General features: G+C 41.4%; 1 protein-coding gene across 2 annotated transcripts; it reads left to right on the top strand.

Moving 5' to 3' along the window:
* Positions 1–290: 290 nt before the first annotated feature.
* Positions 291–25,811, top strand: LOC113127774 (delta-like protein 4). 2 transcript variants are annotated; one of them, XM_026302565.1, is made up of 12 exons: positions 291–394; positions 12,192–12,403; positions 19,635–19,886; positions 20,383–20,440; positions 20,925–21,188; positions 21,973–22,033; positions 22,245–22,375; positions 22,516–22,685; positions 22,946–23,165; positions 23,249–23,951; positions 24,101–24,209; positions 24,351–25,811. In XM_026302565.1, the coding sequence occupies exons 2-12, from the start codon at positions 12,365–12,367 to the stop codon at positions 24,354–24,356; spliced, it is 2,013 nt and encodes a 670-aa protein (XP_026158350.1). In that variant the 5' UTR covers positions 291–394; positions 12,192–12,364; the 3' UTR covers positions 24,357–25,811. The 2 variants fall into 2 exon arrangements, with proteins under 2 accessions (XP_026158350.1, XP_026158340.1); XM_026302555.1 differs by lacking the exons at positions 291–394; positions 12,192–12,403 and adding an exon at positions 19,065–19,536.

Genomic DNA, 25,811 nt, shown 5'->3' on the forward strand with positions numbered 1-25,811 from the left:
GCATGTTTTGCATGTAAGCATGACTCTACACTCAAATTATGAAAGGGGAGAGGTGGGGGGGTGCATGTGTCAGGGGTTCAGGTCTCTGTGGGGCCACAGAGGACAGACTCCTGTCATTGACAACCAGATTGGGGCTCTTATTTTAGAGGACCTTGCATTTCCTCTCCGTCACAATAATGCCTTATGTGCAGCACTTCCTGTTTCTCAGGCCTGGGAGGAAGGAACAGGGCGCTTGTCACACGGTAGTCACCGCTTCCTCTTTCCCTCTCCCCTACCCCCACCCCCCTGCGCCCAAACTTCAGACAGTGTTGTGTCCTTCAGAGGGGAAAGATGACTGCACCTTCAGCATCACAGCAGGATGCTGTCGAGCTGTTTTTAGCCTCACATCGGAAAGGTAGTGCACAGACATAAACACAAACTTTAGGATGTCCAGCTGTGTTGATTTAGCATCTGAAAATGGAGGATCAACAGTGTAAGACCAATCATTGTTTTGACTGAGCAGTGGGAAACAGAAAATCTGCAGTTGCTCAAGGTGTAATAGAAATAGATCCCATGTAAACAGTGATTAGCAATTTAATAAAATGTTTCATATGCTTTCAGAGTTTTGAACATGCAAAGCTGCCGATATTTACCATAATCAATCAAAATGTAATTTCTGTACTGTATTCAACCAGCAGCAGCAAAGTCACGTGTGCCAGACTGCAGTATTGATCACTGCAGTGCTGGGCTTGCGGCACACTTGTCACAACCACTTACACACTAGTTCTGCATCCCCTTATTTTGGTTTTATACTATCATGCAGCAGGTCCTCTAATTACTAAAAACCCCACAGGTATTCAGAACAGGCCAACACTCCTGGAAAAGGCTCCCCCTCTATTAGGCTTCAGGTTTGTTCATAATTAATAGGCTTTCATTAATTATTAAGAATGGAGGGATAATTTATCAAAAAACACTCCCGTTACATGGCACCTTGTTAGAAGTGTTGTGTTGTGTTGTGTGCTGTTTTGCACCACTAAGCACCTCATTAAAATTCATTGAGTTGCTGACTAAGTGCACATTCAGAACATGGTGCGTTTCTTTATTAATGCTGAAGGCAGGGAAAAGCCAAACACAGAGTTTGGACCACTGGACTGTCAATAATCAGATTGTTTGTGTACTCATGGCACATGGACATTTTTGAGCTAATTATTTCATTTGGGACATGGTTTAGCCTTAGGTGGCGGAATTGGCCAGAACTGATTTATTTGATTAGCTTGTTAAAAGAACATGATCTGTGGATCTTACCTATATGGAGCAGTAAAAACACACACATATTTGGGTATTTAGTATTAATCTCATTTTCATTATTCATGTACCACATGTAATCCTTTTTTGTTTATAGGGAGGGAGGAATATAATCAAATATCAGGTTCCACTAAGACACTGGCCTGTATATCTCTGCAGCCAATCTTCCATCTGTTAGGAAAAACCTATTGTTGAATCTTGTTCAACATCCTCCCACCACCCCCACCACTTCTCCCCCCTCTCTTTCTCTCACGTTTCAAAATGACCCTCTTTTGCTCTCCCCCTAAACAAGGTGGATGAAACTTTAACACGAGAAAGGCCAACCAATCCAGATGGGTTCTTAAATACAGCAAAAAATGAGAACAAAAACAGCATCAATATTTCAGGCAGCCTCACTGCCAGTAGGTATTTATGCCTGCAGTCAGAAAACCCAACTCAGGAAGATCCTTCAATATGCACTCATTCATTCAAACAAATTCATGCAGGCACACAGTATGGAACTGCAGTATGAACTGCTGTGCCATATTTACTCAGGCAGTATGGCGCATCAGGACCTTAAGGGCCTCTCCAAAGGAATCGGGCATATTGTGACCTTCAGCTGGGATAGAAGAGCTCAGCTAGAGGATGACTGACAGGTGACAGAGCAGATGAAAATGTGGATGTTGCCTGAATGAGTAAAATACAGGACATTGTGTTGTTCGTTTAGACTTGCTAGGAGTTTTTTGTAAGGATTGATGAAATTTCGTACATTTATCGTCCACATTGAATGAATCTGAAAAAATCCCAATCATAAAATAAATTGCATACAAATTAAAAATAAAACAAGAAAAGTTTGACACAACCCTCCCTCATATCTTTGTCCCTTTCTACCATTCTCCAGGGCACGTGTTACTGGTTTTAGGTTTTAACTGTGTTGTGATTAAGGTCTTTACAGTAACTTTATTTGCAGCTTTTAAAGAAAGTATCACAATGCATATTAAGGCAGCTATCTCTAAGTTTGTATGCAAGTGTGCTCCTTGTGTGTAATACATGCACAATAAAGAAGCATGATATTTTACTTCTTGCAATGCAGTACTCAGCAATACTTGCAGTACATCCTTCATGTGGTTGTTTCAATGAACAGTTTAAAAAAAACCCTTCACTGTGTTCCAACCCTGATTCTAATCACTTTGGTCCTAGCTTTTGTATAGCCTCATGGAGCTGCTAACATAGATGGAGACTTATGAGTCTGAGAAAGGGAGGAAAAATAAGGTCTAGAATAGTGTTTTTACATCTATAAATACTGAGGGGGCAAAAAGGCGAGGTGGCCTTCAACCTGCACTGGATGGGTCCAAGCATGAGAGCCAAAAAAAAAAAAAAAAAAAAATCTATCTAGCACTCTGCGTAAACTCTGTACTATTAGCGTGTTTCCTCTCCTGTTTTTGTTTGACATTTACAATAAAGTTATAAAAAGGGAGGCAAAGAGAAATTTGAATGGCTAACAGTGGTGTTGGAGTGAAGCCATTCATGTTACAGGCAGTTGTTTGGTCAGAATATTCGAATCCGTCTACTCTTTGTAGAAAAAAAGTTTCTTCTTTCGACACGGCACGATTTAACTACAGCAGCTCTCCATTACATCAGAAGTGTAGCTGAATGCTTCTGAACATTTTGGCCATCACTTAACCCACCACAGAGTAACTGGGGCAGCCACAGTCCCCGGGGCTCATCGACTGCAGTCCCATTCATGGGAGGATAATGACAAAACGAGCGGGATGTTAATGATTTGTGCAGTGAACATGGGCGTGTGTCAGTGACAAGCATGCAAATTAGTGATGCAAGATTTCTTGATCTTCTTATGTCACGGAACAATTCTACTTGGTATTTTTGATTTTTCACCACATTTATTAAGAAATAGTCATGTGTCTCAGGTAGGATCAGTGGGTATAAAAGGAAAAAATGTTCTTCCACCTTAAGCTTTCAGGAACATTCAGGGTTTGTTTGAAGGAGAAAGGCCACTACTTGTTAAAGACAAAGGTGTTAATTACCTGTAGTTATTACACCATCACCTACAAAAATTGATTATAAAAACAATGTATGTTTTTGCAAGTTTGTAATAATTAAAACCTGTATTGTTTAAGGTGTGTGTGTGTGTGCGCGCGCGTGTGCATGTGTGTGCGTGCGCGCACTTGGATGAGGTATAGGGCCTGGAAGAAGAAGGGGTTGGGGGGGACATCCCTGTGGCTGACTGAATTAGTGCCCACTGGTTTAGCCTGGCAGCTGCTCTGTGAGCCTGGCATGCTGACAGCCTAGCACTGTGGCGGTGTGTTGTCAAGGCCAACCAGCAGACTGTTAGGGCGGCAGCACCAGGCCCACCAAATCTTTCACCACAGTAGGCTTTGTCTTCTAACCCGTGTGCCATAGTTGCATTGCTTGTTAAAGCAATATCATTGGATTAGTATGAGATTAAACTGGGTAATTAAAAATGGCAAATTACACTCATGTCATCATGGAAAATGAAAATGCCACACACTAAGCCAGTTATGACATTTAGCCATAATGAAAAATGTGACCATCATGCATTTTAAGCAGTGTTTGTCTCCTGAACAGTCAGGTGTCACATTCACATCCCGGGACGTTTATATGAAGTAAAGTGAATGTCAAATTTCAATTTAATTTAAAGTGCTTTGTCCAGACTGCTCAACAAAAGCACTGCTGGTAAACTAAATGTGTTAAACAAAACACTGCCATCTGCTATAACCATACACATTTTACAGATTTACAGAACCCTGGTGATGATTAGGATAGAAAAAAAAAAATCTTTTTTTCCTAGTTGCACATCAAAGTTTATTGTTTTACCAAAAAAGTCAATTTTTATTAAACATTATTTGTGAAAACAAATTTAAACAACCATTTTAGACCCATATTAATTGGAAATATATTTCAGATCATTGTTTTAGTGCCATATAGCAAGCCGTTTGATCACAATAATAGTACCATACTGAAAATACCCTGTATCTGCTGCACAGTGCTCAAAGTGTTTTATTTAGCCTTTGACCATCCTTGTGTGGGTGTAAATAGTCGGATTTTGGAAAATTCTGGGCCTGTCTTGGCCCAGTTGCAGCAGCTTCTGTCCAGGCATGGCACTGGGATATGTGGGGCCCAAGCACACACCAGCTGCTATCTCAGTGTCACAGACAGCTGTATCTGAATATTCATTGAAAGTGCAGATTAATGTGTGTTTGTTTGGCCACACATGGTGTTCCATCAAACAGACCAAAGTGTGAAACTGCCCAAAGAAGTTGTAGGTGTAATAGAACTATTTCTGCTGCAGCATGAATTTAAAACTCAATCCATAAGACTAACATCTGTTTGAGAAGGGAGACCCTCACTGAGAGCTTCAGGGTTGGTTATAATCATACAGCAACACAACAGACAGTGTTTCACCATTATGTACAATTCAAATATATATTCTAGCTGTTGCACCATGCTGCTTCATTTACTGTGTTTATATTTTGGTCATTGTAAGTGTGTGTATTAGAAAATCAGAGAGCAGCTGCCTGTCTTTTTACCAGTGGCTACTCCTGTGGCTGTATTACCTCAGACCACGTTCAGTCCAACTTCTCCTTTGGTAAAAACTCCATTCATCATGCGCCAGGGGGTGAAGCACAAACTCACTGAGTGGCTTCTGTCCATAGCCATGGCTTGATCAAACTGGCCTTCTTGAAGATGTGTTTTGGAGCACGTTTGGTGGTTTGGTCAAATAATCTGCTGGCTAACGCCAATAGAACTGTGAATGTGAATTAGTGAGTGTTTTTGAGACTGGAGTTCTATAAAATGAGCAGATGGTCTTTACCTCCCTGCTTGAATAAGTCGAGTGAACCAGTGGGCACACAGAGGGAGATTTGTGGGTAAACTGTTTTACCTCCCCTCTCTTTGTGTTGTACTGGGGAAGGTAAAATGGTTGCTAACTGCTGACAGACAATGGCTCAGCCCTAATGAGAGCAAAGTGTTTTGGTGCTGCTGGTATAATGAGAATGAAGTGGGCCAGCTAATTACTGCAACCGTCTGAAGGTATCGGAGCCAGATGAGTCTTTTTTTTTTTTTTTTAATTCCACAGTATTACAATACAGTTGATTTCAACAGATGATGATGTTCAGTGTACAACGTTAAAAACAAAAAATCATTTCATTCAGTTTACCAAATATACACTATCTGAAACATGTGTAAGAAATACTGTGCTATCGCAGATGTTCTTGTTAGGCACAGTGCATCAGTAAGTGGTATCTTATCACTAGAGTAAGCAGTGCTGTGTATTAATCCATCACAGGACAGTAAAAGCATAAGCTCACTGGGTGCATTCTAGTATATTTGTTTAGGAAGGTGTGCTATGGGTCTTATCTGCTGTCTGCTTCTGCTTTGATCCTGAGAACTTGCTGTGCTGACGTAATACTAGTAACACCAGCAGTAAAACCCACAGGTTGTGAAAGCTTTGATTCTTATTGGTGAGAATCACCTTGGCAGCCATGTTTGTCCGGTGGCTGTCCTGGTGATTTATAGAGGAAATGGTCTGTGGGTGTTCCTCTTCTATTCTTACCAGTGTCCTTCGCTACCCACAGCTGGATCCCTATCTGTTGGGTACCTTAAACCCAAATTTGCTCATTCAATAAACATCCATGTTTTTAGCATGTTTTCTCTACCAGAGGTGATTCATAGTTTTTAATCTTTGATGATCAATCCACTGTAATCAGTCTGAAAGGATCTTTTATAATGAGCTGGATTTGGCTTCCATGACATAACTGACTATTGGTTGATTACAGAATGGGTTGTCCTCTTGGACAAGCAGCATCAACAGCCAGCATGCAGGGATTGTTGTACTACCTTGAATCAAACTGGATGGTAGTGATTGCACCTTTGCACAGTGGGTAGAACACAAACACTCAGCACATAATTTAACTTGCTGGAGACTCTAGCTGAGTTTGTGTAGTAATAAAGTAAGTGACAGTCTATAATGTAAATTTAAATTCTAAAGCACCTTTATTTTCCTAGCTTTAATGAGTCTACAAATAGCGTGTTTGTACGTGATGAACCAGCAAAAATGGGACTTCTCTATAGACACATATTTTTTTGGCCATGTGAAAACAGCAAGACTGAATCTTTGTTCTTTACTAAAATGAAATAAAGGTCGACCTCCATGAGAAGTTAATGCTTTTAGACTCTGGAGTAACTTTTTTCATTCTCCCTTACGTAGAAAAATACTTTATACTGTGTAAACAAAGATAAGGACCATGTGTTATTTCATCTTTAGAAATTTATGGTTGCAGAGTGTGGGTGTAACGGAGCTTGCAGAACCCTAAAAGGAGACATTTTTGCAGAGGCATACAGTTTCCCATCAAACATGTGTCTTTGCCCTCTGTGGCAACAAAGCCAGAGCACTTTCCCGTCATTATGAAGGCTCCAGAGGAAAAAGAGCAGCAGAATGGTTTCCAGGTTTTAATCTGAAGAGGGAGGGGTGAAAATGAGGTGGGAGCTTGGTCACAGGTAGCTTTGTCAATTGTCAAACTGGGCTGTGGGAAACATAGATACAGTGGTGGTAAGTCACATGATGCAAAGACAGTTCTTCTCTGGCTCACACACCCACTGTATTTTAGAGTAACTGAACATATTTCACTTCTTAGATTATCAGTCGTATATCAGTCTTTCATGCATTAGTCTCAGGTTGTCAGCCAGTGGCTGCCATTAGAACAATGAGTATTGTGATGTCTGACAGCGACAAACCCTGCAATTCTATGAGTTACACCGGGGGATGACACCCATTTGGGGGTGGGGAAGTGGGTGTAGATTAGGAAGGGAAATGACACAATTTCTAAATTTAATTGTGTCAAAGACAAAATGCTAGCAGGCATACTAAATTTCAGTAAGTTTCATGTCAGCAGGTTTTGATGACATGACATCATTACATTTATTGTCTCAGTATGTTTTTATATTCGCTGACTCTTTGCTTTTTGGTATTTTCACGCGAAGCAGTAAAGATAAATGCATGAAAAGAAGTTTGGTAGTTTACATAACGCTGACACCAAATAAACATAAGACTACTAACAGGTCTGCATTGAACACTCTATGCAAAAATAAAAATTCAATTCAGCACACTCAGCACGCAAGGTGATTTCTCTAGCAGGATTCCCACACCTCCCGCTGTCTAGAGGAGAGCCTAGTTGTCTGAGGAGGAGCCATATTGTCTACAGAGGGTCCCATTCTCCTTTGTGCCCTGATAGGTTTACCAGCAGCATAGACTACAGAGTCACTCTCTCCCATAGAACAAACAGGAACCAGCCTGAATGTGGCCTCGATGCTTATCTGTTTCTCCCATGACTACTGTCTGTGCTTTGGCAATTAAATGCCACTAATGCTATTTTGATAGTCCCTCAAGTCAGGCTCTAAGCATCCGTATAGAAAGAAAAAAAAAAAACAAAAGAATTGTTTGCATTTTCATGTTTTTGATAAGTTAAGTGAGAAGATCGATACCACAACAGGAGTCATTTGCTTTATCTTAAAGTCTAATGTGATCCAGTCTGGCTCTTTCCAAAGTTATTGCTCAAGCTCACTAACTGCAATATTAAAACTTGTTTGTGAAATCCGAACAAAGAATGCAGAGCCAAGCCAAAAGCCTGTTTTCAGTCTTTGTGCTAAACTAGCAAGGTAAGGTATGGATGTTATAGCTGTATCTGTTTTAACTCTTTGCAAGAAATTGTATCATCGTGTTTAAGAAAATGCAAAACATGTAAACAATCAACTTGTCAAATTTACACAGTGACCACACACACAGACCAAGTACCTTTAAAACCTTGTTACTTTTTTCCATTAACTAGCTCACATCATGTGTTGCCTATTTAGATTATACATCTGCTGTGCTTCTGATATGTGGCCAGATCTGGGGCTTACAGGATGACCACTGCGTACATTTGGGATGTCTAAAGAGCACGGAGCCAAATGTTCGATCTGTCTTTCCAACAGAGAGCAAAAGGGGAAGAAGCAGCCAGTGACTGTTTTTGTAGGATTCCAGTGTTATCCATCATCACACAGACCCCCATCAGCTTTGAGGCTGCTCTTCCACTGCAGAATGGTGGGTGCCATGGTAACAGCTTTTTAAGGAGATTGATGTTGAGATGAAATAGGCTTGACAGGAGGGAGCTGAGGTTGACCATCTTCTGTAATCAAGGCTAATATAGGACATTCCAGTTTTGGCTATCTCCATACAATAATAAAGAATAAATATGTTGCCCAAGTTCACCATTTGTTCACCATAGGTTATTTTATATAGGTTATTTTTTGGCCATTGCTTGACAGCTGGCAGCAGCAAGTGACAGGAATTGTGTGAGATAGACTTAAACTGTGAACATGAGGTTTTAATAGTATGTGTTGTACTTTAGACTCCCAGGCAACCCGCACTAAAATGTTTACGTTGCAAATAAAACACACTGCCAAGAAAATCAACAGTGACAGCTAAAGTATTTTAGAAAAGAGCCAAAGTACACTGAATGCAAAATACAGTATTTTAATTGTTCTGGTGATGAGTTTTAAATAGTCCCCAAGGTTTAACATTTGCTTAAAAGGAAACTGAGAGATGCAGAGGTAAACAAATGCACACTCATTCCAAATGAGGCATGTAGTATTTGTTCCTGTACAAAACTGGAAGCACTCCTGTGATACATTGTGACATAATTTAAAGAAAACATGCTTGGCTTTTCATAAATAAGCAACTCCAGAGAACAATCCTCTCTCCTATAAGGGAGGAACTTCCTTCTGATTTCCCCTACACTTGCAGGAATACTGTGTGTGGAAGTTGTTTTCATACTAAATTGCCATCATTTTTCACGTTCCTGGTGACTGCCAGGATCTCTTTTCGCTTGCCTTGCAACATTTCCTTATCTAAGCAATTTTATAAAACAGTTACTTGTTTGGCTTTATATCAAAAGCCATGTGACGTTCTGCGTGGATAATTTCAAGGCTGTGTACTTAACTTGGTTCCCAGCATAGTTGAGCCTGGCATGAGGTAGCAGGGAACGACCCAGCTGCAAACAAAACCTCATGTGTGACCTGCCCCTGCTGTCCAGGGGGGATGACTACAAGCATAGTTTAGGATGAGGGGTTCCCATGTCACAGCTTAAGTCATACTGTTGTTGTTGGTGTGCTTTACAGCATGTTTTTATTCCAGCTCCTCTGACAAGCCTTTTGACTCTTCAGAGACCTTTAATTCCTGGTCTCACTGTGCTCACTGTCAATCTCCGCATCCCTGAGGAACATTTTAATCCATGGGAATATTGTTTGTGACAGTGGGGTTCCCCAAGGGGAACAGGGCAGAGCTTGGCAAAAAGAAATCTCGGTGAGGTCAGAAAGGCATAGTTTCGTAGTTCAGAAATTGTCTACTACAGCCAAATGGAGGCTGGAAGTTACCGAGAGCTGTTTTGCAAGAAGCCAACAGTCAGACTGCGGCTCCCTTTATGGACAGGCCATGTGCTCCTTCCGGAAAACTAAGAGGATGTGTCACCTCTCCTTAGAATAGATCACTGCTGTGCGACCTTGATCGTACAGGTGAATGAGGGCTGATTAAGGACCAGGATGTGCGTGAGACATCCTCTGATGTTCAGGAATTCCCTCATTAAAGAGGGTCATGTTGTTGTATAATAGGAATCAGCCTGCGGAATAAACAGGGGTGGTTCCTCCACCAGTTTCAAATAAACACACTTCATTTACTCAACATGGAAATAACGCTCACAAATATGTACGTTTGTGAATTGTGCCGTTTTCTCTGGGTTAGGCCCCATTATGTGAACAGCCTCCCTTGTATTAAAGTGGAAATACAAATTGGTCAGGCTCCTTTATATAAGCATATCTTTTGGCCCATATAGTCTAGCCATATAAGTGCTGCTTCACACAAAAAATAATTACATCTGAGTAAACTGTAAAATTAGAAAATTTCTTCCACTTAACTAATATTTGCGTTTTCTGAATAATATTTTTCTTTACAGCCTAAATTGCAGCAATTAGAGAGACCATTAACATATCTGTTCGATGCATGGTTCAGTGCTGAGGCCACATCAGGGCCCTGATTTTGTTGTTGTTTTTTCCCCTTTCCTGGCTCACCCCCCCCCCTCCTCCTTCTCATGTCTGACAAATCGTTTCCAGCTAATTTACGATGGTCAAACTGTGGGAGAACAATACCTCGTGGACGTAACACGGCACAAGCTCAACCACAGAGAAGAGCGAGGTGCTCACAGGAAACACTTGCTGAGATAACAAGATAGTAAGGAAAGCAGGGCCACTGAAAGGCCATGCAGAGGATTGCAAAAAGGAGGAGGGGGACTGATTATAGAGGAAAATGTACATAGTGAAGGGTTCAACCAAGGCTAAGCATCATGCTTTTTTTAGAAAAAAGATTTGTTTTTTGTTTTTTTTTGTAGAAGATTTTGTTTATCAGAATCTGTGAAGTCAGACCAGCTAAAGCCTTGTCAGGATAAACAGATCCCCAATAACATAAAGGGGCAGCTTGGGTAGGATCCCTGCAACCAAGCACCTACCATATGGTGCATGTGTATGCACACAGCAGACAATGCTCAGCTCAGCCTCCTGGTGAGAATAAGCATTTGATAAAACAGTTCAGATGTGCATCTGCAGAGGTTGATTATATGTATTTAGCCCAGATAATCATTTCTGGATCTCATGTGCACTATAATTACAGACAGCACCTGTGCCTGGCCCACCTGCAGTCATTACCATGAATGCCAAGCAGCAATTTAACCATAATTATATCAACAGGGGAAAAGGAAGCCTTCAGCAGCAATAGAACTCAATAACTTTATTAAAAATGCTGCTGTGTTTTCATCATGAGAGGAAAAACACTGCCTCAATGGGGTTCTTGAATTACCAGAAACCAATGCACGAAGACATTTTAAACTCCGGCCCTCTAGTCAGATCAGTGTTTAAATCTTGCCAGCTGGGTTAGGGTTGAGCAATTCAGGTGACAGGGAGGACAGCAGGATCGAGGTTATCAGTCAAGCTAATTGATGAGTCTACTTGTTTTCACTGAGCCCAAGTGTAGGCATGAGTAGGAACAGGAAGATGGTCTTCAAGGCTGCGGTGTTTGTGTTCGGAGGACCGAGGTGAGAGGTCAGGAAAGGATGTGAGCTGTTCGCTTATTAAACTGATCCCTCTATCTGCCAATGAGTTCCAGGGTGGTGAGGGGTAAGTTTCTCCTTCATACGATTATTCTGGTGGGAAAAGAGAAACAGGGAAGTGGCAAGCCCACTTTAAGATCAATGAATGTGGTGGAAAAGGGAGTGGCTCAGGGCAACCAATAGGGGCTGGGCCACAGGGAGCTGCAGGGAGATAATGTAAACAAGGAAACCACCTGATGTGAGCGGGGTCAGATAAATGCTCAGCTCCCCGCACAGGCAGGTGCTTCCTGAGTCCTGCTCTCTCAATCAGTTGATCCTCTCTGCCCTCCTCACTTGCTTTCCTCATTCTTTTTTCTTTTTTCTAAATCACAAAGAGCTTTCCTAAAAGTATAATTCATGGCAGCTTAGCAAGATTTCAGATCGACTCACAATTACTACCCGTTTTCATCAACGCTGGAGCCAAAAGCACTGAGGACAGCTGAGAAATAATGAAAAGCAGAATGCACTGAGATACATAATGACAATCATACTGTACATGCAGTGAAAATAAGGCCAGTTGACTGTTTTCACTAAGACAGAATAAAGTGCATAGAGGGGAGCATGTATTTCAGGGGACCGTGTCTTTTGATTCAGGGCAGTCAGGTGATATTCTGTGTGTTTGCAACTGCAGATACACAACATACACTGAGTAAGAATACCTCTCCGAACTCACCTCTCCTACTGTTCTTTTTCTTTCTCTTTCTTTCTTTTTCACAGTGCTGGCTGGTCTGGGATTGTTCTGCGCTGTCCAACAAGGAAGGAAGTCGGTGTGAGAAAGTGCCTGTTTTTTTGGGACCAACAGGAATTGGCCTCATCACAAGCGGTTCCTTTTTTTGCCGTTGGAACAATGCACTGGCGTCACACCCCTCGACTGGACCTCGGCATTTCACATGGAAAAATGTTCCCAGAATTCCGCTCCCAGGCTCGGGGTAAGGCCCAAGGATGGGGTGAGGGTTAGAGGGCGGGAGGTGGAGGGCGGAGGGTAACGGCTGTTAGTAGAGTGGGTGACACAAAGTGACCGCTGGACACTTGTCATTACCACAACTAGGGAAAGTAAAGCACCATTTCCAGTCTGTTGCAAGACCATGGCATTTCAACATAAAACATAAAATCAAAAAACCACCTAATATCTTAAATTAGATTATTACTGAAGTCCACATAGAATAAATTATCTCTGTTCTATCACATACACTGCAGCAGTTAATTCTACCTTTGAGTTTTAAATGAACCAATATAAAATAAAATCATTCTCAAATCATTTGCACAATTGGTTCACTTCACTTCACCTTATGGATCAGACCATGTAGCACTGAGCCAGTTGAGTCTCAGACAGTAGCACTGTGTGACAGATCAGCTGAATGATCCTCAGGGGATACATAAGCTTCTAAGGCACAATGTTTGTGTCTTACATATTATGGAGTTTGGTTTTTTAGTTAAAATTCATTGTAAACATTGCAGCAAATAAATTCTTAGCTTATATACTAATAAAATAGTTTTATTTCAAAATATTTGATTTTACTTGTATGGGGAAAATGTTTTAATGATTTTCTGATGGTTGTGAACCATTTTCTTTGGTGAAAAATGATTTTTTTTAATTATGCTGATTCAATCTTCTGTGTTAATACTTAAAAATGAAGGAAACCATTGTAATGTGGTCGGCATAACAGTATTTTGTTCATCTTCTATAGCACAGAGCTGCAAGATGAACAAATTACTGCTGCTAAAATGTGCTAGGTCTGCACTTGCACTATCAGCGTCATTCGTCACTGACTAATAAATCATCATGGAGTGTATGAGAACCCAAACTGAGCAGAAAGATTAATCTGTATGGCAAAGTTAACTATTCAACCTAATCCATTAGAAAAGCTCCAGCTTTGAAAGAAAACATCACAAATCCATATGTATGCATCAAGAAGCGGCATAACAGGCGTCAATATGTCACTGTGCCATTGGACAGCGATGAGGAATCGGTACTCTTAGACGTGTGTTTTGCACAGTTCTTCCACATAAGGAAGAAACTAGTTGGTTAAAATGCAGGAATTATACACTGGTGCATTTTTTAAATGATGAAATATTGAAAGTATGACATCTATCCTATGAGTATGGTCTGGAGAGCGTGGAGTTCTTGAGAGCTGTCAAATATCGGACTGAGACATGAAAATTGCCTGTGAGAGCTGAGGCAGAACTGGGGTGACTTGGGATTTGTGAGGTCAAGTTGGAACAACACTCCACAGCCATTAGGCCTGGCAGCCAGGGAGCTCCTCCTGCACTGCAGGGCCGAGTTCACAAATTAAGTCAAATGCATCACTGCTGCAGCCTGCTAGTTAGGCCCTGTGAAAACATATTCATCACTGTGAGTATGATGCTCTACTACACAGCCTCAGCAGTGAAGATCCAACCTCAATGAGGCTTTACTAGACAAATAGCCTGCACCCTCGCTCATCTTCACCAGGCTCCCACTGAAGTAATAAATCAAACGGCACCCGGTTGGCCACCGTTGTCTCAGTGTAAGGCTGGGTAAGCATGGACAGAGGCCTAAATGATGTCAGTGGCATAAAGCCCACTAACCTATTGGCAACGGGAACACAAACTGGCTTTGGAAACGTATACATTTTCCATCTGTGCGGCATGTTGCTGTTAATATCACAAGTCAAGCCTTACATAACAATCACTCTACACTCCTGCAGAGTGGAGAGGGGTTTGTGTGTATGTACACAGAGAGCAGTTATGAGGTTAACTACAGTTCAGCTAGCTAAAAGGAATCCAAACTAAAGGTCACATTTCACTCAGATGGCCGTGCAAAGATTCTGAAGACACAAGTGAGAGACTTCACACTCCCTGAGCCTTTCACCTGCAAAGACACACATCCATGTGCGCTACCCTGAAACATAACACTCCCACAACAGCACCAGCAAAACAAATTCCCAAGAATCTCTGTTCATGGAACTGGAAGAAACGGTAGGAAAGCTCTCGTTCAGAGATCAAATAGGAAAAGCACAAATAGGAATTTCATATCGTCAAAGGAAAAAACAACAGTCCCTCCTTAAATACTTCTAGGTCCGTCTTTATAAATAAACAATAATATAGTGTGGCATACTCTAGAGGTCATGTGCCCCTGGCCAGGAAGCAGGAGGAAGAACAGCAGATAAGAGATCATTAAGTCTCTGTATAATTAAAGCAGAATCACAGGCTCTTATCACAGCGAATCACAGCATCTAACAGCGTGGCATGCCAAGGTGAAATTACTAGATGCTAATCACTCTGATGGTGTTTAGTGGTTATGTTGATTTCCCCTATGGTGACATTGAGGCCAAAACACTTGCAACTTCAGAGATTAATATTAGTGATTGCTTTGGTGAAAATTTACCCTTACTCAAGGCCAGGGAACTTCAGATAAGAGACCCTCAATGGGAGCTATTTAAAACTGTGCATGCGGCGCATCTGTGCTGCCAAAACCACTTGAGGGCAGAGAGACCCTCATTGTGCAGCACATGAAGGGAACGCACCTGTTCACACCTCCTACTAACAGGTATATTACTGTATAAATTGTGGGCCAATGAGGCCTGAGGGTTCATAGTCAGACAGTCTTCCTGATTGGCTAAGTGGTGCAGATTTAACAGCCCTCTTCACACCAGCACGCTCTTCCCTCTGCTCCATTTATCTCTTTCCTTTTCCTGCTGTGAGGTTTTGTCTTGCGTAAAGCAGTGATGCTTTGACTCTGGCAAAGGAGGATTTCCTCAAGGCTACAGTAGCTTCTTCCACAGACACACACACACACACACACACACACACACAATTAGTCTTGTGGTGGTTGGTAATCACCCAAGAATTGCTCAGACAGAAAAACATGCTTGGCTGTCTTGTGCTGTGCCTGGGAGTGTCCTTCACATAATAATTTTCTGTTCAAGTGCAATACAAACAGCAGCAACAGGGTCACAGTGACAGAAAAACACTATAAAAGGGTAATGCATGGATTAAAAAATATAGCAGGATATGACATCATGTAGCTAGAGTTACTGATGTGGCCATGCCTATGAACCCCGCTGATAACCCATGTGTCAAGGGTGGTGTTGTCCTGTTAGGATCAATATCGAGCATTGAAAGTGTAGCTGTCCCTGCTTGGTGATGGGAGGGGGGAGTATGGGTTGTCTGTTGGCACATTGGCATACAGACATGTGTTACACAGATGAGCTCAGATCACGTGACCTGATTTGTGCACTTCAACCTGAACAGAAGCCTTTTTAAAAAGGTGCATGCTTCACAGATAGTGTTTGCAATGATGTCAGAATGGTTCTGTCCGGCATACACTTTGTGTAGTTATGCCCACATGCTTCACAACATGTTGTCAGTGAAGTGTGTTGTTGGTTGTATTGTAAGGGTAGAGGAGTGCTGTCATGGCTGTGTTTTGTCAACAGTATAGCAAGATGGTAGTTGGAAAGTTCCACAACAGACCAGGTTTAAACTGAATGAAACAGACATCCATAGTTAGTTTTTTAACGTTAGATATGTTTAATGGCCTGCAAACATACGCAATAGCCAACCAGTAATCACTTATATCCAAAAGTGACACATGAAGTGCTTTTAAGTCCATATCTCAAATAGGCTTTCAAAGCTATTACCTGCGGCCAAATATGGACACAAGTTAAACAGTAAACATTTGATCCTGGGCTTAACTCTATAAAGTCACTATGGAAATTCCCTTTAAACCCACACAAACATGACAGCATTTTCAGATGAAACACTCCTGAACACCTGAAGGCAACCTTAAGTCGATACAAGACACCATGGTGCTGAGAGAGAAGGAAAACATGTCTTGCCTTTCTAATTGTAGCAGCAGGTGATTCCTCCTCCACGGGTGACATGCTTAAATGCCTCAGATCCATTGGCAGTGCACATCAAAAGCCCCATTGATTGGCTGGACAGATTGGGGCATAGAGATCAAATGCGCTGTAAAGAAGTGTTAAACTGATGTGCATTAAACAGGGCGGATTTCTGGACTAAAGGGGGCCATCTGTTAGTACTGTAGCTAATTTCCCATTGCACTTGCCCAGATTGTTGCTACTACTAGAACAGTGGCCAAACCAAGCCATGCAGCCCTCTGAACCCGGAGGGTAGATAAAAAATCAGTTTGTGATTGAAAACATACCTGCTACCATGCACCAAGAGTCTATTGCAAATTAAGAGTAAAGACATATTGTATCAAAAGTCGGTGTGACTACTTTTTGAAGAAATGTATTTTGATCAATAGCGTACCTGTGAAAAATCTCAAACTCTAAGACTGAAGACAGTCGACACAGCACCGGTATTTTTGTTTGGACTAAATGATAAGCAATGAGTAATGACATTTCAAATATCTTGTTAAAGTGTGTAAGTTATGAAGGTAGTTAAGAAAGAAAGCATTCCTGAGAACAAACATGAGTCTGCCAACAGAACCAAACAATTGTATCAGGGGTCTTCTCATCAGCAGTAACTTGCCCAATACGTTTGAGTCCTAAGGCACTTTTATACATCTTCATTTTCCCAATCAAAATGTTATTTTGTAGGGTTAGGGTGCCAGCTGAAAAGCCACTGAACAAGCACAAGGCAGCATTACAAAACACTGTCACAATGAAAAATGATGGCCTGCACACGGCTGCAGATGGAACTGTGGTGGGCCGAGGCTGTGTTTATTCTCTGGCAACGCAGCAGAAAAGGGCCTGATAGGTTATTGTTTGCATTGGCCAAGCGCAAATAGCTCACAGAGCTAAAGACTAAAATGTCCTATTAATTCAGGCCAGCTTTTCTTTCTATTTATATACACCAAAATAAAATTAAAGGAGGGATAAAATCAAGTTTGATATGTAAAATAATAGAAAAATCTGGTGAGTACGTCACCAGAAAAGAGCTTCTCCATATCTGAGCCAAGCCAATGTTTTGCTTCAGCTGTACCAAGAAGTTTCAATTCAAGTGTTGCTGCTTGTTTAGCACAGACCAAAGCTTTACAAGGAATTGTAACCTAAGCTGTGGTTGGGAAACCTTAGCTGTGATCCATCAAATATTAAAGTGTATGGATATTTTGATGTGTATGAAGGGAAGGCAGGAGTACCATTACTCTATACACTATGCTCTCTAAAATGATGGGCCTCTAGAGTCCATATAAATCAGAGAGATGCCTCAGAGACAAGTGATTTAAAGTCATTTTTGTACAGAGAACAGAGCAGGAATACAGGGATAAAGCACTGTACAGGGGTGCATTGATTCTCCACAGGATCTGTGTGATTCAATGGTGGGAACGGTAAATGCTTCAGTACAACAGAGCTATGAGATGTCCGGGCCTGTTACTCACACTGCTCCAGATTCAATAGTCCATTGTCTCTGCGCTAAGGTGGAACCTCAAACCTCTAAGTCAGAGATGAGGGTTTAGAGATGAAGTCATCTCGGCAGGAGAGCTGGTCAGCCAGACACCTTCATGGCCAGGGAACAGTTCCTAAATCCTGTTCCCTCACTGTAAATCCTCCCAGACTGGTTGGCCTGCTGCAGAGGTGATAAACCTAACAATGCCTGTGCCCAGCAGGAGCTTACACGTGACACTAATGTATATGGTTTTTGAATTTATTTGCACAGCAGCTTTTATATACTGTTTAGAGCTAATTTTTCAATTCCCTCTTGGAACAATCACACATGCGCTTATAAAGAGAGGGAAGTTTTTTTAACTGGCTGCAGTGGAAGTTAGTCCAACAAGCATTGTTATGCTACACATGATACAATCTCGACTTTAATTTATGTGCTTTCGGTTGAGGCCATATAACTTGTGATGTAACGTGCTTCAGCAGCTGGGTGTTTGTTATGGCGTTTGTCTTGAGCATAATAAACAGTAACTTAAAATGCGCAGTAGCTCTTCCTCCCTCTGTGCGCAGCACAGCGTGTACGCAGGTATGACTGTGTGCGTGTGTGTGTGTTTCTGTGTGTCTGTTCTGGCAAGATTTCCAGATGATGGCAATCAACTAAAAAACGGTAAAGTCAGTAGAGGAGGTGTGGAACATGTCGATATTTCCTAAGAAACACAATTACACTGATATTCATCGCAAACCTTCACTTGCTCGTCCTTTATTTGGTTAACGCGCCAGTTATTTGTTTGTTGTAAACCATGTGTCGCACAGCGTGGTTGCATTGTGAGTCCATTAACATACAGCTGTGGAGTTATCTCCCCCTTGCATCTTCTTTTTCTAAGATAAACACAAGAAGAAAAAAAAGAGAGCGCACTGCGAAGTCAGAAACGAAAAAGGCACGCGGTGCGCCCAGGCGCGTAAAGACGCACATACAATCAGTGGCCCCTGAAAGAAAGTCACCGATTTTTCTAAAACTTAATGTTCTTAATACTCTCAGTGGGCTTATCTACTCTAATATTACAGTACATGACTATATTGTTCAGCATTGCAAAGTGCACATCACTAAGACAAGTGCATTTTTTCTGGGCCAGCTGTTGCAAAACGCAATGTCCACCAAAATTATAATGAATGTTGATATTTCAAGCAAAAAGAAGGTGGAGAGGGACAGTGGGCGGTGTTTACCGACTGACAGTGTGTGTGTGTAAGGACACTACTCAGTATATAAACTGGGAGGGACGTTAAACGTCCCTCACTGGGAGTCACTATGCGCTGATGCTCCGCCACATGCTCGCATCACTGTTGGCAACACAAGTCTCGCATCAGCTCACCCAGCTCCAACAATATCTGACCGGCACGATGGATGGGCAACATAAAGACCGCAGAATGACCCACTTGTGGATATTGACGTTACTGATATTTGTTTAATCTCTAGCTTTGGATAACTCGGTCTTTTCTAACTTTTTCTTCTGGATACGGATTGTGGAGCGGGATCTTGTCCTACAGGCGTTGGAAGAAGGATTATATTTATTCTGATCACTTCATTTCTCATCACTCCGTTTTCGCCATCACCTCTTGGAATAAGAGCGCTGTGTGGGAGGACAAACTGATTTTTTAAGGATACGAACATCAAACTCTAAAGGATGGCCGTTTGGATAACCTCTATCCTCGCAATAGTTATAACATTATTTACTCAGGTATATATATATATTTAATCTTTGCAACTAGGAAATCTTTATTCTGAAAAAACAAATGTTGCAGTATTTTTCTGTGCTCACTGTTTATGTCCTTTTAGGCTCTGGGATCAGGTGTGTTCGAGCTAGATCTCCATCACTTTCAAAATACTAAGAGTTTGCTGGCTAATGGACGTAGTTGCAGCATGACCGGCTGCAGGACTTACTTCACGGTTTGTTTGAAGAACTTCCAGACGGTGGTGTCACCTGGAAACTGCATATTTGGCAAAGTCACCACACCTGTTCTAGGCACGGATTCCTTCAGCATCCAGCAGGACGCCAGGCTGCGTCTGCCGCTCAACTTCACCTGGCCGGTAAATTAAAAGCTTTTCAACATTTCATTTTGAAACCAAGCAAATGTCTAGATACGAAATTCCACATTTGTGTCTCTGGATTTAGCGGTGAACTGAAGTCAGAATAAAATCACGAATAGCCTGTATATGTTTTAGTGGTCTTCATCAAATCAAAGCAGTTACTGCTAGTTACTGCACTATGTGAAATATCATAGATGTTATATTTTACATTTTATGGAGATGTAGTTCAAAATGTCATGTTTACAAGTCAAACATTGTAGATTATTTGTGATTTATTTAATCCCTGTCTTTTCTGTCCTGTGTGTAAAGAAAGACTATTGTTCAACTATGACAACGTTTATCCTCATATTCATTCTGCCTGGGATGATTTATGTGCACTATTTTATCATACTGTCGCTATTTCATGGAAACGATGGTAAAGCCAGTAATTAACTAATGAAACCGTGTCCTTATTTTCTAATTTTTGTAACTTTCATTCCTTCATTTGTCTCCGCAGGGTGCTTTCTCATTAATAATTGAAGCCAGGTATTCTCCTGGGGCGGACCTACCTGAAGGTGAGGAGATGTGCACCCTGTCCTCCAGCAGAGGGCGACATGCCATGTCTGGCCTACACGACTTATCACATTTTAATCAATAATTCCGCCCGAACCTATTAAAGTGTTGGCAAAGTCATCTGGCATTTCCAGCTTCGCGGATACGTGTTGGGATGCCTTATGAGTCACACACACACACACACACAGATCGTTACAATCAAATTTCTCCAACACAATCGCATTTCCCGTGTTTTATTTTTGGCACGCATGGGAAAGTGTGCAGGCTTAATTGAAACTATGAAGCCTTGCCAAAAAAATCCCATGACAGCTTTTTCCTGAATTTTACACCTTTTTTTGTAAATGATCGCATGTGTGGGAAAGGAGGAAATTTCGCTGTAGGCTATAAAATGTGTATTGTCATACACAATAGTTTATCAACAAACGAACAAATGTTTCAGCTTCAAACCACTTTTCACCTGCCTAATGTTTTTTTTTTTCCTAACAGATACCAGCAACCCAGAATTCCTGATTGATTCTCTTGCCATTCGAAGACAGCTGGGAATAGGGCCTGCATGGTCCCAGGATGTGCAGAGCGGGACGCAGACGGAGCTAAGGTACTCATACCGGTTCATCTGCAAAGAAAATTACTACGGGGACACTTGTTCCAAAATATGCGCCCCGAGAGACGATCGTTTCGGCCACTACACCTGCAAGACTGACGGGCAGATAGCCTGTCTACCGGGATGGAAGGGAGAATACTGCCAAGAACGTAAGCAAGAGTAAAGACACTGCATGGGCATGACTCTTTTGTTTGTGATTAAAGTTTATCAGGTTGATCACCTGGCTGATCATGTGCTGAATTACAGCAGATAAAGTTAAAGTCTAAAATCCTTTATAGAGACACGGGGGCTCTTTTGTATAATGTTGCTGTCAGTGTTAGATGAAGTGCATTTTAGAGAATATGGTCTACTTTCTTTAGAGCTGTGTGGTCTGACTGTTACATGATCACAGGTGTGTGTGTGTGTGTGTGTGTGTGTGTGTGGGGTGGCAGAGGAACCCGATCGTGCAGAGGGGCTGTTAAGGTGAAATTTGAAGACACTTTCTCTCTGGGGGTCCGTGCGCTTTTAATCCAGGGCGGTGGTCGCCCGGCAGCACGCGCCAGGGTTAATCGCGGCATTATCGCCCGCCACGCGCTGCTAAATTGCGGACTCTATTGTTGAGGCGGCGCAGGGCAGCAGCTGCCGCCGGGGCTCGAACTGCCCACCGATAACAATGGCGCAGCTGTCCTGCTTCTTTTCTCTCTCTTTTTTTTTTTTTTTTTTTTTTGAGAGCAAGCATCTGCTCCACACTAACCAGCATTAACACCATAAACTCATAGAAAAAAATCAATGGCACATACAGTAAAGAACAGGCAGGGCAAAATTGGGCTTTTTTATGTGCTAAGGTAGAGGAACAGGTTTTATTTAAATGTGATAAAAAGCCATATTCAATATATCTTATTATAAACCACAGAGTAGTAGTGGTTTGAAATAACCTGTCTTTTCTTTTTATAGCGATCTGTCTGGAGGGCTGCAATGAAAGGAATGGAAACTGCACATTACCTGGAGAATGCAAGTGAGTACTCACCTGTATTTTCAGTCTACTCATTATTACTATTATACTATTATCTAGTTAAACAAACAAAAATAAGAGAATATAAATAGACAGTGTATTCTTTCATTAGGTTTTCCATCTGTCATGTGACTTTGGTGGTGAGAGCAGTAAATGAGTGCTAATCTGTGCATGTGAGCCAACAGTCATGTTGTACTGTTTCATGTGTGAACAGATGCAGAAAGGGCTGGCAGGGGCTCTTTTGTGATGTGTGTAAACTCCATCCGTCCTGTAAACATGGTACCTGTAAAGAACCGTGGCAGTGCACCTGCAAAGAAGGCTGGGGAGGCATCTTTTGTGATCAAGGTGTGTAACTACCTCTTTGTCTAAGCGGAAAAAAGCAAAACTAGAAGAGTGAATGAAATGTTAGTACTGTAAATAAAAGCGTCAATGTGTAGTGCCTTATTTAGCTTCCTTTAGTAAGGTTTCCACCCATTTGTTTACAGACCTGAACTACTGCACACATCACAAACCCTGTGCCAATGGGGCCACGTGTATGAACACAGGACATGGCAGCTTCACCTGCACCTGCCTGCCAGGTTTCACCGGGGTGTACTGTGAATCGGAGGTCAGGGAGTGCGACAGCCAGCCCTGTCAGAACGGAGGCCACTGCCTGGTGAGTCTTTCTCTCTCTCTCTCTTTTCCCACAACACAAGCTTTCCTGTTTTTGTTTTTGCCTCAGTCTATCTGCTGGTCCAGGAGGATGCTATGGATTGTCAAGTCAGTAGATGACCCAGTTCACAGACTGTGTACTGTAAATAGAATTCAAACTAAGGATAATGGGGTTCGCTGGGGCAGTTATGAACAGGATACGATAAAAAAAACATCTGACAGGGAGTTTTTTGATAAATTTTATATCTTTTTGTTCCCCTGCAGGACTCTGAGAATGGCTATGAGTGTGTTTGCACACTGGGATTTGAAGGGACACACTGTGAGCAAAAGATGCTGACGTGTGCAGATACACCCTGCTTTCATGGTGGGAAGTGCAGAGAGAGGGATAATGGACATAGTTACATATGTGAGTGTCCAGCAGGATACACTGGACTCAACTGTGAGAAGAAAGTGGATAAATGTACCTCACTGCAGTGCACCAATGGTAGAACATCATTTTCATTAGATGAAAACTAATTCTTCCCTTTCTGTGTATACTATGCAATAATGTGGTTTCCTTTTCCATAGGTGGACATTGTGTCGTCCATGGTAACCTCCGACTGTGCAGCTGTCGCTCAGGCTTCACGGGGCTGCGCTGTGAGATCAACATCAACGAGTGTGCAAGGAACCCCTGTGCAAACGGCTCCACCTGCATAGACCGCATCAACGACTACACCTGCACCTGCCCTGCAGGTTACACCGGTCGCCACTGTGACAAGCCCACAGACCAGTGTGTCTCTCAGCCCTGCCTGAACGGAGGAACCTGCATCATTGGAAACAAAGGTCAGCCTACCTGCATCTGCCCTTCTCATTACAGCGGCCCTCAGTGCCAGTCAAGCAATGTGCCTTTAAACAACCTGAGCTTGGCAGCCATCGGCTTCGGTGTAGTCCTGGTTGCTGTTGTGGTGATTTTCTGGATGGTAGTGATGGTAACACGCCACATTAAGAAGCAGAGAACTAAGGAGCAAGAGTCTGAGAACATGAACAACTTTTCCAAGGTTGACTATCAGAAAGAAAACCTCATCTTGACTCTAGATCTTAAGAACACCAATAAAAAGATTGATTTGGAGGTGGACAGTCCCAGGGAAAAGTCTAATCACAACCACATCAATCACTACTACCTGGACTATAAAACCTGCATCGGGTACAAGGATGAACTGTCCCTTCTGGACAAAGATGAAAACTGTGAAAAACCAATAGAAGACAAAAAGGATTTGAATAGAATGTACAGGTAAGAGCAAAGCAAAGGATCAAATGATCAGCTATATTATGGACTATTAGAAGAATTAAAATAGAGTGAGTTGAATTGATTAGATCATTTAGATCAATGTAAGACATTTTTGTTCTCATTGAATGACATGAAGTGTTTTCATTTGACAGTAAAAGGCCAGAGTGCAGAATATCAACAATATGTTCTTCCAGAGACTCAATGTATCAGTCTGTCTTTGTAATAGCGGAAGAGAAAAATGAATGCATCATTGCAACTGAGGTAAGCTTTTAATTCATCTGTTCACTTGTTTCTTTGGAGCAAGAACTTATTAAGTTATAGTGTTTTACTTTGTGTATTTTTCACATATTACATTGACTGCTTAAATCGTCACCCAGTGTTTCTCTATCTTTTCCCCTCCAGGTATAATAAGTGGAAATTATTCATAGTCAACATTGGATTTCTTATGACTGTTTACAACTGTGGAGAGACTGGGATTTATTTAAATGCAAGCTGCTGCTCTTGAAAACTTGATAACTGGATGGAGCCGGTGTGCTCTTCGAATGCAATAGAACTAAAGCTACTAATCTTTATGAGAATGTAAAGACTGAAAAAGACTGCAGGAAATAATGAGCAAATCTGACTTGTGGATGTGCTTTTGATAGTTTTGACTCATACACTTGTCTGCTCCACCCAAGTTCATCCAGGGGCAGCAGGCTGAGATGTCTATGCCTGCATGTTGATTAGAAGAAGAGGACCATTTTTTATGTACTCCTCTCCACCTTTTTGCAGTAACCAGCAATCAACAAATCAGTTTACTGCCAATAAGCCTGTAGCAGGAGCCAGCCTTTTCCATTTTTCTATGGCCTGCATTGTGCTATGCAAAAAATAAATAAAAAATAATTTTAAAAAAATATATCAGCATTGTGCTAAATCAAAAACGGACAAAAACTACTGAAAACGGTTCATTTTTGAAGGATATTTAAGGGTTGTCATTTTATAAATCTAATCTTTTTTTTTTTTATAAAGAATGTAAGCAGCCTAGATCACAAAGCCTTAAATGTGTGTTTATACAACATTATGCCCCGCCTTATCTTGATTCCTTTGCACAGCAACATGGAGGTAGCATAAAAAAATCAAAAGATGCAATGTTCTATAGCACCATGCAGGGAAACCCATGATAAGGCCTTGTTTTACCTTATGCAAGGTCATCCTTAAATACAGACAAAGAAACACGTGGAGTGACTATCGTACCAAGGACGCCTTCAATGGAATTTACTGAACCAATAATGTTATTTTGTAAGATTAGTCTTTCATTACTAATTTAAGATTATGAAGCACTGATCTTTCTCTATGTTTTATAAGATTATTTTGTATATAGTGTATATTTATATGTTAAGAGTAGACGTATGAATTGTACATCTGTTTTTCAGTCGATGCCCCAAAAAGGTGAATTTATTTTTAAAAGTGTTGTTGGTGTTTTATTTTATTATTTTATTTTATTTTTTTGCTATAAAAGAACCTATTGATACATATCTGGTACACTGTTTGTTTGTTGGTCTTCAGTGGTTGAGTGTACTCGTGGTCAAACAGAAATCCTAAATATTGGATTCATCTAAAACCTTTAGTTGTGTCAACTGGTGTGCAAGTGGCTTTATTGTCTATAAATACTTTCATATTTAGGCCTGGCCTTTGTAGTCATTCCATGTTTGTGTCTATGACATCTGTGTCAGTGTGATGTGAAGTCAGTGTGCTAGCAGTCAGTTAGTGGACGGAAACGTAATTGGCAGCAATGTAAGGAATTTACTAAAACAAAAAAAGACGTATATATTTTTAAAAAATCTGTATGTGAAAATAAAGAAACCTTCTGGTCTTTCTACTTTA

This window comes from Mastacembelus armatus, chromosome 22 (assembly GCF_900324485.2).
Source record: "Mastacembelus armatus chromosome 22, fMasArm1.2, whole genome shotgun sequence".
Lineage (NCBI taxonomy): Eukaryota > Metazoa > Chordata > Actinopteri > Synbranchiformes > Mastacembelidae > Mastacembelus > Mastacembelus armatus.